This window comes from Coptis chinensis, unplaced genomic scaffold (assembly GCF_015680905.1).
Source record: "Coptis chinensis isolate HL-2020 unplaced genomic scaffold, ASM1568090v1 utg3028_pilon_pilon, whole genome shotgun sequence".
Lineage (NCBI taxonomy): Eukaryota > Viridiplantae > Streptophyta > Magnoliopsida > Ranunculales > Ranunculaceae > Coptis > Coptis chinensis.
The window spans coordinates 35886-49724 of NW_028238141.1; the positions used below are offsets into that span (position 1 = coordinate 35886).

At 35.7% G+C, this 13839-nt stretch overlaps 1 protein-coding gene and 1 long non-coding RNA gene across 5 annotated transcripts; both read left to right on the forward strand.

Annotated features, from left to right (window-relative positions):
• The first annotated feature begins 3292 nt into the window (after positions 1 to 3292).
• LOC147473262 (protoheme IX farnesyltransferase, mitochondrial-like) lies at positions 3293 to 6512 on the forward strand. Of its 4 annotated transcripts, none has more exons than XM_086587668.1 (5): positions 3314 to 3848; positions 3921 to 4077; positions 4978 to 5042; positions 5186 to 5249; positions 5917 to 6512. In XM_086587668.1, exons 2-5 carry the CDS (start codon positions 4061 to 4063, stop codon positions 6338 to 6340), a joined length of 570 nt encoding a protein of 189 aa, XP_086443794.1. In that variant the 5' UTR covers positions 3314 to 3848; positions 3921 to 4060; the 3' UTR covers positions 6341 to 6512. The 4 variants fall into 4 exon arrangements, with proteins under 4 accessions (XP_086443795.1, XP_086443794.1, XP_086443792.1 ...); XM_086587666.1 differs by having other exon boundaries at positions 3348 to 3848; positions 5186 to 5282; XM_086587669.1 differs by having other exon boundaries at positions 3293 to 4077.
• Positions 6513 to 9446: 2934 nt separating this feature from the next.
• LOC147473263 (uncharacterized) lies at positions 9447 to 9967 on the forward strand. Its single transcript, XR_015210504.1, has 3 exons — positions 9447 to 9578; positions 9668 to 9708; positions 9808 to 9967. It is a non-coding gene; the product is annotated as an uncharacterized LOC147473263 (long non-coding RNA).
• Positions 9968 to 13839: the final 3872 nt, after the last annotated feature.

Sequence of the window (13839 nt, forward strand, 5' to 3'; positions counted from 1 at the left end):
ACACCTTGAGTTCCAACGGCCATATAAGAAGACCCCTGTTCCCAAATGAAGACTTTAAAACAAAAGTAATTAAGGAGAAGGAACTTCACCTTCTGAAAGGAACTGGTATGGCAACGAAGCCTTGATGGCAAATGTCAGTTGTAAATTATATATGGTTTTGCCCGAGTAAAACGATTGTTTTCAGTTAAGGTCACCACAGTTTTGTAAGTTGTAAATTACATGGTGATGTTCTCTGGTAACAACCTTTTTCGGTTAGGGTCCGTTATGTTTGATACGGTTTACAAAAGAGAGCACAAAGGACCAAGAAGCCATAACTGAGAATAGTTTCCTCAACATTATAAAGTGGATGTGCCTGTGAATATACTACTCAAACAGAGTGTAATATGTACGTCCAAAAGCAACATAAGCTATATCTAATGTCTGAACAGATAACAGAAGCATCATAATGTCTGAACATTATGATGTGGTATCTGAAATATCTAATAAAAAGCAAATATCTATCTAATGGCTTCAACACACTTCAACATTGCTTTTGAACTAATGTGTCTGAACATTGTTTTATCAAGTCCCTTCCAAAAACAGTTTGAACGTATAGTTTGAACTAATGTGTCTGAACATTGTTTTATCAAGTCCCTTCCAAATATCTATCTAATGGCTTTAACACACTTCAACACACTGCTCTCGAGTCTCAAACTGTCAGGGCCTTTTTATCCTTCTTTCTACTGTCTCTCGAGTCTCAAACTGTCCTTCTGGGTTGGAGTGAGAGTCGCAACTTTGGATTGATCGGCCAGCTTAACATCCCTAAATTATGATCTAAATCTGCTCCACTCAACAATCTCAGTTAGCGTCTGTGTGCCGAACGATCGTTGATCTAAATCTTTTCCACTCAACAATCTCGGACAGCTGCTGGGTGCCAAACGACTCATTTATACCATTGATCCACATATTTTCCACTAAACCTTGGATATCGAGGTTAAATTAACCATTCATCCTTGTAACCCGCTTACAATAAATCTAAGTGGACTACTTAGAACAACAAGATATAGGATATGAAACTGAATTTTAATATTCAGAAAGATCCAAACCAGAAAAATCAAATTGCAGAGTAAAATTCAGGAAGATAAAGACTTTTATTGAACAATTGCTGTTATATATACCGTCAAAATACTACACCTATTAGTGTTCTAGAAAACGGCCTATTAGTGTTATTATTAAAACGGCCTATTAATGTGTCTGAACATTCTTGGATTAAGTTTTTTAATTACATTCTTGGATTGCTGTTATAAATACCGCCAAAATACTACACCTATCTTCCTGAATATTAATGTGTCTTATTATTAATGTGTCTGAACATTAAAACATTGTTTTATCAATGTCTGAACGTTGATATCTAATGTGTCTGAACATTGCTTTTGAACTTCAACACACTTGATAACAAAAGCAACAGATGACCACCACTTAAGCAACAGAAATTTCAACCGTTTGGTTCCAAGAAGGCCACTTACAGCTTTTTAAATCACCTTCAACAAGAACCAACCAACTTGAACAATTCATAATACAACCAAACTCCTATCTTTTCCGGAAACACTTACCAAAACTTCAAAAATCATTGAATGGGTATGAATATGACAAACCTTTAGATTCGCTTAAACAGGTAGTGTCAGTACTCCAAGGCCACTTACTCTCGACTCTTGCTGGACACGTAGACCGCAAAGACGCAGACTCTCCCTTCTCGTAAAAATTTTGTTGAAGCAGAGAGAAGAGTGAAAGTGTTGAACAGTGGCTAGCTCGGGAAACCTGGTGCTTTGAAATGCTATTGGTGGTTGGTGCTCCTGACCGCAGTTGGCGCATCAATAAATCTAACCGGAAAATAACTTATAAACAACAACTATTGACGGCGGCAGGAAGAATAGGGTATCGATGTTTTGTTTGAAGATGAGAAAATAAGATCTAGTAGATCCGAGTGTTAGGGCGTAAGGAAGCATACTCTTTGGGATTGGCTTATTTTGTCATGTCACAACTTAGAAAAGACAATGGTAACCACTGGATGGAGGCCCTGCGGGCCCCACACCATTGTGTTTTATTAGATAGATGTGTGCAATATAAGGATTACCCAGGAAGTCTACTACTCCCCAAACACGCTTAACCCAAGAGTGTCATAATAGTCAGCACATTATTCAAATGTTTTAGGTGGATTTAATTTCTCTCTGCAAATGTGTTAACTAGGGGCAGATGCAGGATTCAACAATAGGAGGGGTACTAACACTCATTTTCACTGCTATTTTTTTTTTGGGTAAATTTTTGATTCAGCCATGATAATGTCATTTTGTTCTTAATCCGGCCATTGTCAGCAACTCCAAAAAGTTGCTGACATTATTCCACTAGTTGCTAACAAAATGCGCTGAGTTGCATTTTGTGGCCGAATTGGAAACACATTGACATTATCATCATAGATTCGCCCTTGGTGTGAACGAGGCGCACCAATAATTTCTTTTAAGATCAAGGTCTATCGAATAATTATCAAGGTAATGTACATTGTAACATTGATTGGTTATTTGATTATGGAGATACAGCCCGGCTCTTAAACGGACGTCCGTTTACGGATATGTTATATAGTGTCTTGCGAAACTTATATAATGTCTTGTACAGTTTATATCATATATAAACATAAATTAAAAAGTTAATAAGCGTAAATTAAAAAAGTTGTTCAAGACACTATATAAGCTGTTCACGACACTATATAAGTTGTTCAAAACACATGTCCTTTAAAAGCCGGATTGTATGGATATAAACACAAGACCTGATTTTATTTTATTTTTTGGGTCAAAAAAGTTTTTTTTAGTAATAACGAAGGTAACAAACCTAAGGTCATACGTGAAAAAAATAAGACATTCTAAGTTGGAAGCCACCAATTATATGCTAGCTGATTAGCAGAGAAGAGCAGCAGTCCTCTTTTTTTCAATATGTTCTTATTCATTTCGTAACATCTTAATGACAATATAAAGGGGTAAATTGTAGTGCAACCAGAATACAAATTATTATACTTGGTTTTATTCACTAGCTGAGCAGCAGGCGCCATTTCAAGTAACTGTTAGTCTGTTGCTCACTACCAGAGTAGCAGATGCCATCAAAGACCATTAATACTGAGTAATGCTCCCGGTGACCCACGTTAGTCCCTCTTTTTTTTCTAAGACTGACACATCAGATTTTTCTTAAAAAAAGTAAATCTACGTTGTTGTTTTTTTAAGATTTCAATTGTTCGTAACCCAAACAAAAATAATAAAAAAAAAAACTCCACCAGACAGAAAAACAAAACAAAACAAAACAAAACCTACCACTTCTTATTCACCGCCATTACCACCACACTTTGCCACCAGTACAGCGGCTACAACTCGTTTTTTTTTTGTCACAATACTAAATACCCTTCTCTTACTCTTCCAAAATTCAACAAATCAAAACACCCCTATCTGTGATCGATAGAGAATTTGCAAATGAGGAGATTTGCTGGTTTTTGGATTAGTAGAACTATTGGGTTAAGATGAATGCTCTACTATTTTTTCCTCATCCCTGTTACCATGTATTTTTTTAAATGTGGTTGCTTTCCATATTTCCTATACGTTCTGCCCTAGATAGAACCTCTCCACGAGAAAATGTTGTGCATCCGTCTTGATATTAATCCCACGATGGTTTTGTGTAACAAATTACTCGGTCTAGATTTGACTTAATAGTTAGATAGTTGCCGTCTCAACTTCAATAAACTCCAGCTTCAGCACCCTTTTCCAATTATGATCCTCAACAGCAAACTTTTGATTTCACCGTTTAGTATATGTGGTTTGGGACTTCTCAAGGTGAATATATATATAAAGAAGTCAGGGGTATGATGGAAATTGAGTAATATTATTTTTTTGCTCTCATTTTAGGGGTTCAGCTCTGTCAGCACTGAAGGGGGAAAATGATGAAATTGGTAAACAGGCTATATCAAAATTGATGGATGCTATTGACTCATACATACCTGATCCTGTACGTCAGCTTGACAAGCCTTTCTTGATGCCAATTGAAGATGTTTTTTCAATTCAGGTGAGTTTTTCAATAAATCCACGAATAAAGAAAATAATTAGTGGTTTCGATGTATTTGCTTCCATTCCAATTATTGAAAAGTCTGATGGTTATGAAACAATTATGAATATATACAACTCATGTTTTGTGCATGCAGGGTGAGTATTGATGTTAAGATCAACTACTAAAAAGCAATAGGTGATTGAGAGTGTGGTTAGAAAGCAAACATTAATGTATATATTGTTTTGGTTTTTCAATGATTTGTAAATATTTGTCATTTATGTCTTACTTCAGTCCCTTTACTAAAAATAAACGACTAGAGTATATTTACGCAAGTACATAGACAAGAGGATTAGTTCATGTGCAGCTGTTGTAGTATGTGAAAACAATGTCATGTTTTGGAAATATGAAATATCGGTATTGGGCTACCAGAGCTCGGCGATGTCGCCTATATTTAGGATATTTTCCACCTGCCTGATATCTGAAATCCCACTGGGATTTGCTATGATTGTCTTGTGGTTATAATTATTTCTTTTTCAACCTTTTTTTGTTTTATATATATCGTGTAGTTCCTTTTAGTGGTAAAACATGCATTTCTTTACTTCATAAAAGATGTAATTCTCAGTGAGCAAGTTGCTTAGTTCCGAGGTTACAACCTTCCCACTAACAAAAGAATTTAGACTTTGGATTACACGACAAGGCTATCCCAAATACAGTTTTGAGACCTTAACCTTAGGTTCATCAAAGCTGCTGCTCCCTTAGAGAGGGTGTTTTACAAGATTTTGTGTTGCACTCTAACAAGAAAATTATCTGTAAAAGAAAATTGAAAGTAAGGATGGTATATGTCACAGATTGCTCTAAGGCATTTGTTATCTCGTTTCATATTACGTGTAAGACATCATTTTTTGCTTTTGATTTTAGGTGGGTTGCTGCTTTGTATTTTTGGTCCTCGCATACTTATGTCGCAGTGACTACGCTGTTGGAGGGTATGGATTCTTTTCAAATTAAACTAACTGCATGCAGTAGACAGATTTGGGATTTGATTCTTTTTTTAGTTAGGAAATGTTGGCGGGTTATCATGTACTGGTATTTATAATGTTATTCAGGTTTAGAATGTTCTCTCTTACAGATGCTTCTGGTCGGAGAACTGCTTTTGTGGCTTTGAGGAACTCCCTATATCTGCTCCCATTGGGGTACGTGGCCTATGACTCTGAGTTCTCATCCCAGTATAAACTCTTGACCATCTAAAAAGCCTCTTTACTTTTTACATTCAAGTACTGCATGAAGGCAACTGCAAAAGCCATTTTAATAGCACGAATTCAGATAGTTTGCCCCTTTTCTCTGTTTCTTTTTGGATGTATATATGTCCTCTGGATGTTTTACAATCATGCTATAGTAAACTGAAATACACTTGGTATAAAACAACTAATGGAGAACAGAAAAAGTTAGTAGGGGTCATAATTTGAATCCCGAGCCTTTTAGATGTCTTTAATGATTGAAGATGGAGTCCCCACTCCTCAATCATGGCACTTCTCTAATTGTTAAATGTGAAATAATTGTTATAATTGTTTACTTTGTCAAATGTGAATAAGTTGTAGATACCTCGGCTACTTTCTTTAGCTCCCTCCCTTTATAATACATTATTAGCATGAAGTTATAGATATCATATGCCTAAAAATAATTACTAGATAGATTAATCGTCTGCTACTGATAAGTTAGTCGAATAAGGATATCATTTAAGTAAAGCACTTACTAGATAGATTAATTTAATAGTTCGTCTTCTGATCGGTAAGTTAGTCGAATAAGTTTTTTGCCATTGATAAGTCATTTTGGTTAATTACATGATTAAATTTTCTCCAGGGGCGTCACCTCCGGATGGTTTTTTCTCGAGTCAGGATTCCTTGCTCTTTCTATGACTGCTATGGCATTCTCATTTTATCGAGATCGCACAGCAAAAGGTGCCAGGAGAATGTTCCATGTTCCATGGAAGCCTTTTGTATCTTCCTGTATTTATGTCTGGGCTATTGGTACTGACAGTGAGCAAGCCCAGACCGTGACTAACCTGAATAGACTTCTGTCCTCAAAAACTATAAGGCAGGAGACTGAGCACAACAAAGATGATAAGCAAAGGAAGGAGTCTTCAGTATTCATCCATGCACGTCCGCCAGTTGCGTACGCATCCGTCGCTCCATTTCCTTTCTTGCCGGCTCCTGTGTATGCTGATTCTAACATGCAAATATATGATATTGTGGACCCTGCATTTTCCAAAGCCCAAACTGAATAAAAGCAGAACCTGTCCTCTGTCTCAAGGTGTTGGTGCCTTCAAGGGTTTTTTATTTTAACTTCGTTTATTTTGTTTTATGAGAATCAATCAGGATTTAGTTGTATCATCAGTTGATGTATATACACATTGTATAACCCTTTGAATAAAAATAAAAATAAACCCATTTCAGTTATTTCGTCATTTCTGGATCCCTTTGTTCCCGATTGTTTTGTGACAATTATTAACTTTTATGTGGACACAAAGTCTATGTCACCGGATAGCTTCATTCGTTAGGGCATCATCCTGATTGGATGTGACATGTGAGGAACCATTTTTTTGCAATTTGAGGGTTTTAGGCCAGTGGTGTTAGAGGCGGTACCTGATTGTGAAGCGGAGTGCTCAACATGGTTTCAAGATAGGTTTATAATGACTGATGTCCTTATCAGATTGACTTTTGATTGTCACTTGATTAACTGAGAATGAAATTGATCATTCTAGCCAGCTAGATTTTGAGGCTGATATGAACTTAACGTACCAGATTTTTTGTAAGAAAAAATACATTACAGAAATACACTTTAAGTAAAATCAGGTTGATTAGGTTGATTTTTGTGATGTATTTACATACGAAAGGACTACTTCTACCCTTTAATGGGGCTCTATCCTGTCGCCAGGATTTCATAATGAAATGGACACCATGGATGATCTCAGGCAATACCAACTTAGTGTGAACTGTTTTCCTTGATCAAATATTCAAATTTATTAAGTACTACACCCTATACAGTAACTCTTTCCAAGATAGATAGGTGGGGGGCAATAGCAACATGTAACAAACACGGAGCCACAAGCCATGCAGTTGCGTTTACAAACAAACAAACAAGTAGGCAGTATATATGATATCTGAGAGCAGTATTTTTAGTTTTGTCCAAGATGGCCATGGCCCACAGCAGCATTAGAGACAGCCTGAATTGCAGAGTTCTTGCTATTAAGCAGCCCACGACGAAAGGTCGAGACAGTTTTCCCACTTTGGAATTTTCACTGATCGAGATAGCTAGATTAAGGTATGGTTACGTTTCAATTTCAAATACCTATGATGGCTGTCAATGACGAGTCCGATTTTCCTGTCACAATTTTTGGTCTCCCAGCTATCCATCCAATAGAAGAAGAGCAATTATTGACTCAAGAAAATTAAATTTTCTTAATAATTCCTTAAAATAACGAATAACTTAGCATTAGCATATAGGAAAGTAAAAAAAGTAACATCACAAAACTCCTTATGGTTTCGCCCTGGTTAAACAAATAGCTTCTTCAAATCAAATTCTTAAGCAATATGAATATGCATCGACCAAGGGTCAATAGTTTTTCTTTTGAGTAGTTGGTGAATTTCGAGCGACACCATGCACAGTTTTATTTTTTTAGAATATATCCCTTAAATTTGCCAACACTATTCCTATAGGGTTTGTTTTATGAAGTAGTTATAATGTGGGGATAATGATGTGATTTCTGGCTATAGTCTAACACACATTCTATCTTATCGATTATTTTAGAATTGACTTTGTATATTGATTAATGTTATATATAGGGTAATGTTGTCTTACGTGATTATATGTTTTCGAGATCCATAAAATTATGAGAAAACAATTACACCCCAATCAAAATTATGATTCGTGATATACCTACAGAACATTAAAACACAAAAAATGATTAAAAAAAAAAACCCATCGCCTCAAATTACGAATCCTCAAAAACCGAAAAACCTTCAGCTGAAAATAAGTTTGGATGGGTACTCAAGCGAACGAGGCATTTCCTGAAACATGACATTCTGATGCTGCAGCCGTTAGTAGTGATGGTGTGTCGAATATCAGATCGAAGATTTATCTGTCCCCTAAACTCTGGTATGTTCGGGCTAATGTGATTGAAGCTCGTGGATTTGGTACCCACTGATAAGGGAAGGTATCTAGAAGTTTATGTTAAAGCTATATTTGGAAATCAGGCATTGAGAACGAGAATTTCTCAGAGCAGGACCATAAATTCCATGTGGAGATGACCTGAGAAGAAGTAGTGCATGCTTTTTTCCATTATGGACATCTTCAATAAATAATAAATTCTATCTCCAGTTTAAGAAAATGGGGTTTTTAGTCCTAGGAGGAAAATTGGCAGTACAAACACAAATTTGATTCTTCAAAAAAAAAACCCCGACTTCAACTAGGAAGATATACCTACGGAACATTAAAACACAAAAAATGATTAAAAAAAAAACCCCCCATCGTCTCAAACTACGAATCCTCAAAAAACGAAAAACCTTCAGCTGAAAATAAGTTTGGATGGGTACTCAAGCGAACAAGGCATTTCTTGAAACATGGCATTCTGATGCTGCGGCTATTAGTAGTGATGGTGTGTCGAATATCAGATCGAAGGTTTATCTGTCCCCTAAACTCTGGTATGTTCGGGCTAATGTGATTGAAGCTCAGGATTTGGTACCCACTGATAAGGGAAGGTATCTAGAAGTTTATGTTAAAGTTATACTTGGAAATCAAGCATTGAGAACGAGAATTTCTCAGAGCAGGACCATAAATTCCATGTGGAGATGACCTGAGAAGAAGTAGTGCATGCTTTTTTCCATTCTGGACATCTTCAATAAATAATAGATTCTATATCCAGTTTAAGAAAATGGGTTTTTTAGTCCTAGGAGGAAAATTGGCAGTACAAACACAAAATTTGATTCTTAAAAAAAAACCCCGACTTCAACTAGGAATACTACAAACCCAAAAAAACTTCCACTACTATTAACCAAAAAAATAAAACACCCAAAGTTCTCATTGACACGAAGAAGGAAGCAATCTCATCAACGAACTATATTTACACATTTTGCAATCCATTGATTCATAAGTTTCTTTTAGTATTTTTGTTTTAGCACCTATTTTAATTTTAGTGTATTTTATTGATTTTTTTATTTTTGTGGGGTTTTGAAATCTATTCAAATCAAAACTATAAAGAATGCAACTTTTCTTCTTCTTCTGAACAGAAAAAGGAAACCCACTGTCCATTTTAAATGTCTATACATCTTTGTCAATAGTTTTATTGTTATCCCTTTCTAAGTTTGTTATAATAAACATGTTTTTTCAATATTAAATAAACAATCCCCACCATGGGCTATCTAAACTCAACACGGAATCCAACAAAGTACATTTCAATGAAGACCAGCCATTTCTATTACTGAAAATGGAGCAAATTATGTTAATTAGCTCTACAACTGAAACAGGTTTAATACTCAGCTAAGTAACAACTTATTCTACGATTGTTATAAATATTAACGTGTTTAACATTGGACTTGGTGTGTTGTTAACTTAGGGAATGTTGTCGTCTTGATACTTTTCCAGATTAGTCGGCAGGTATTGTCATCTTGACATTGTTAGCTTTCTCAATGTTCTACTGCTAATTGTGAGCTATATATTAAACTTATATCTGGCTTTGTGTTATTCTTTCCACAGCCATGGAAACTGAAGAGACCATCCCAAAAGAGACAATGGTAGAGAAAGCAGATGAAGACAAAGAATTTGTAGCTGGGACCCAGAAGGAGAATAGGAGATAAGAAACCTGCTACAACTGCTAAAATAGCTAAGCCTGCAGCAACTATAAGGAATATAGGTCAAACCCATAGCTAGTAAATTCGTGGACGGCAAAAGTTCGATACGTCAATTATTCGCCTAAGATTCGAAATTTTCAACAATAATACTTTTAAATATTCGGTCCAATAAAACGCTAACGGTAAAAATACGATATATATGTGTTTTAAACGGGTATAATACTGAATATATTTCTTTAAAATTCGCTATATATTTTACATTTAAAATTTTGATATATAAGTATATAACGCTTTTTATTTTTATTTTTACAATTTTATTCATGAAAAAATAATACAAATGTCATTTTATTAAGCAAACCTTATAATTCGTGAATAATTCGCGAATAATTCGCAATTATAATCCCGACCCAACCAATTCGCGAATTAAACCGTATCATTCAAAAATTCGCCGAATTATTCGTTTTATTCGCCAAACCTTATAATTCGCGAATAATTCGTGAATAATTCGGCGAATTACTAGCTATGGTCAAACCCGTTTAAAGCCAAAACTAATAACGGCCAACTGTCGAGCGGGAAATTATGTATTGAGTGAAAGTGAATCTGAGGACACTATGGATGATTCTTACTATGATATCATAGAGGTAGATGCTAAGGAAGATTAAAGATGACACATTTTATTGTCACAGTATGGAAAGGGTTGTTTCCTTCTGATTGTTAGATGGGTTTGTTCTCATTAGTGTCGTTGTACATATACATATATTATTTATTCAAGTGGACTTTAGGCTTTTGAGTCATTAGCTATTTATGTAGCAAGTCCGGCTATAGACAGGGCCAAATGGCTAGTTCAATTAAAGATTCCGTAGAAACAAGCGACAGGAAGAGACCCAAACGGGATATGTTCTAGCATGTGGCCCAACGGCACTAAATGACCCGATCAGTTTTTGGACCCACATAGCCATCATCTAACATTCCAAGTTTCTAACCACATGCTTGAACACAAACTAACACTCTCATCTGCATCAAGAATCTATCATTTAATTCTCTTAGTCTTAGAGTCTTAGTACAATTACAATAGGCCCATACTCAAGCATGGGACTTGATGTGATGGACATTTAAGCCGTTCAAACTGGGACATAACGGTTTTTACATAGTTGAGGTAAACACGGAGTGAACTTTTTTTTTTCTACATATCAAACATGGATTGATCAAATAACTTAAGTTCCAGCAAGGCAGCAACACAGTCTTTCTTCTTTCGATAATCCTAGTTCATACACACACAGAGAGTCAGAGACAGAGTAATGTAGTAAACATGAAACGGTCAGATGAGATGAATTCTGTGCAATTTGTGTATAGATCAGATGGTTGAAAGCAAAAGAAGTAAAGAGACTTGCAACTTTCGGTTTCAAACAAATCCTTAATCAAGTTCATTGGTAAACCCTCATCTATATACTGTATGTCTGTATGGATCAATGTCCTCGTCACAACTCTTGATTAGTATAGCAAAACCGGCCAGTAAACCACAAGATTTTTGGGACCATGTAATATGCACATATTTGCAACTAAATTTATTTACTATCATATCGCAAGATTCACAAATGCTAGCCGATCGATTTTGTATTAGAATACAAATCTATGTAATTTTTTGTTTTACAAAAGCAAAGGTCCATTGATATATGTCCACCTTGACGGCTTAATCCTTCCCTCCGCAGCCTTCCATTCCGAGTTTGATATATATATGCCATGATTTATGTTTTTGTACCATATATATTTTTTAGTTTCACTTTTTTCTTTTCGATCCTTGAGAATAACAATATAAAAAAAAAAAAAAAAAAGTAATTTTGACTTAACCCCCCACAGATGGGTAGCGGTTTGACTAAACCCCCTATTTTTAAAATCATTTGAGTTTGCCCCCCACTCTGTTAATTTTGTGTGTAACAGACGTTAGTATTTTAGCTATTGACCATTTTACCCTTATGAAATAGATGTTGCATTGCCCCCACATTAACACGTTAAACCTAGCTTTTCGCGAAAAACCCCAAACGTTGCCATTATTTAATTCTTGCACTCTCTCAGTATTTTACCTATTGACCATTTTGCCCTTTCTGACAAATTAAGTTTTTTTTTTTTTTCCTTCCTTTAGTTAAAACAAATTAAGAGGTTTACTATTAGTTAGTGTAAACCCCCCAAACGTCAATATGATATTTGCATAAACCCCCCAATTTTTTAGTTAACAGTAAACAAGAAGAAGAAATCTCACAATAGTTTGATTACAGTGGGATGGTTGCACGAGTATGATTTATCAATAGTTTTGCATTCTTTGGACATCTGTGATAGCCATTAGTATGAGTCTGATGACATTGGAAGAAGTTGGCACTGACTGATGATTTCCTACGTAATTCTAACCAATAATAAGTCTCGTACATTTGAGACCACAAATATGTAGCAGTTGATATGAAGTACGAGTTTAATCAATTTTAACTTGAGAAGATAGAAGAGGAGTGCTTGTGGGAGTATGATATATCAGCAGTTATGCACCTTTCAACAGTTATGCAATAGCCATAGCCCATAGGTCTTTATCAGCTTAAGTCTGATGATATTGAAATCAAGTTTTCCTGTACTGTCGATCTCTTAAGTAATTCTAAGTGCCTACTCGTCCTAATGTTTGAAGGCCACAATAAATAGGGGTTTAACAGTTAAGTACTACTGGTATTTGTTTGACCTTTAAACTCTTAAAGAAAAAAACTTAAGAAGTAGTGTTCTCCTTACTTTTTTGGTATTTAATTTTTAGAAAATTGTTGATCTTAATATGCATTTTCGACGACACTGTTTGAGAAACCTTCCATTGCGTGGCAGGTGAAAAAAATACAGCAAGAGAAGAAGGTAGAGGTGTTGGTGGACAAGGACCTTGGGACCAATTATGACCGGATAGAGGTCGCAGAGATTGTTCAAGTTGCCCCTTCGCACTCAAGACCTCCCCTCCACAGCCAAAGATGTCTAAAGTGGTTCAATGCTTGAAGGAGATGGCCTTGTTGACAAGTGGGAGGCCTCTCAACAAAGGCCAACGTAAAACCTCTCGATATCAAGAACTGCAGCCTCACCGCGAAAGTGCTACTACAACGAAAAGTCACGACTAATCCCACTAAACATGATGATTGTGATGATACCAACATGTTTGTCATGATGATGGATGATGATGATGACCATTCATTGGATGTTCATGCAATGGAACTCTCTGGTCCAAGATGATCATACCATTATGTCCTTTTTATATTTCAAAGCATTCAAATATAAAAAGGAAAGTAAAGAGTCGGTTAGCACAAGAAAACCGGAAAAAAGAGTAAAGAGCAATTTTTAAGTGGATAGAATGTAAAGAGTCTAAATACCGGTGACCGCCTTTATGTTCGTGAAATGGAGCTTGGAGACAGAGCATCGAAACTAACAGGTTTAAACAAAAATCTCAAAGAAATGTTTTATGGTTGCAAAGAATCGATCTCACACTTCATCACAAGATTCTGATACATATTCCCTAGTTTGTACATAACTAGTATTTCATTTCTCATTTTATTTGTTTATTTTGTTCAACAGGGGTGCATACTAGAAGCTGAATTGTGTGTCCGCAAAAGAGACTGTTTCGGTGTGTCTTAAATTTATTTATCACTTGATGTCGGTTGTGGATTCTTACATCCGCCATTTTTTTCTAGGAATCCGCCATGTTTGATGGTGGAGAAGACTTCTTCTTTACATTATTCTTCGTCGTTTACGGTTAACTAAAAAATTGGGGGTTTTATGCAAATAGCATATTGACGTTTGGGGGGTTTACACTAACTAATAGTAAACCTCTTAATTTGTTTTAACGAAAAAAAAAAAACCCCTTAATTTGTCAGAAAGGGCAAAATGGTCAATAGGTAAAATACGAGAGAGAGAGAGAGAGAGAGTG

What these genes read in the sequence shown, in the direction of transcription:
- LOC147473262 (XM_086587666.1), top strand. An exon ending in AGTGACTACGCTGTTGGAGG is followed by an intron (nt 5,043 to 5,185) that starts GTATGGATTCTT and finishes TCTCTCTTACAG; the next exon opens with ATGCTTCTGGTCGGAGAACT. An exon ending in GACTCTGAGTTCTCATCCCA is followed by an intron (nt 5,283 to 5,916) that starts GTATAAACTCTT and finishes AATTTTCTCCAG; the next exon opens with GGGCGTCACCTCCGGATGGT.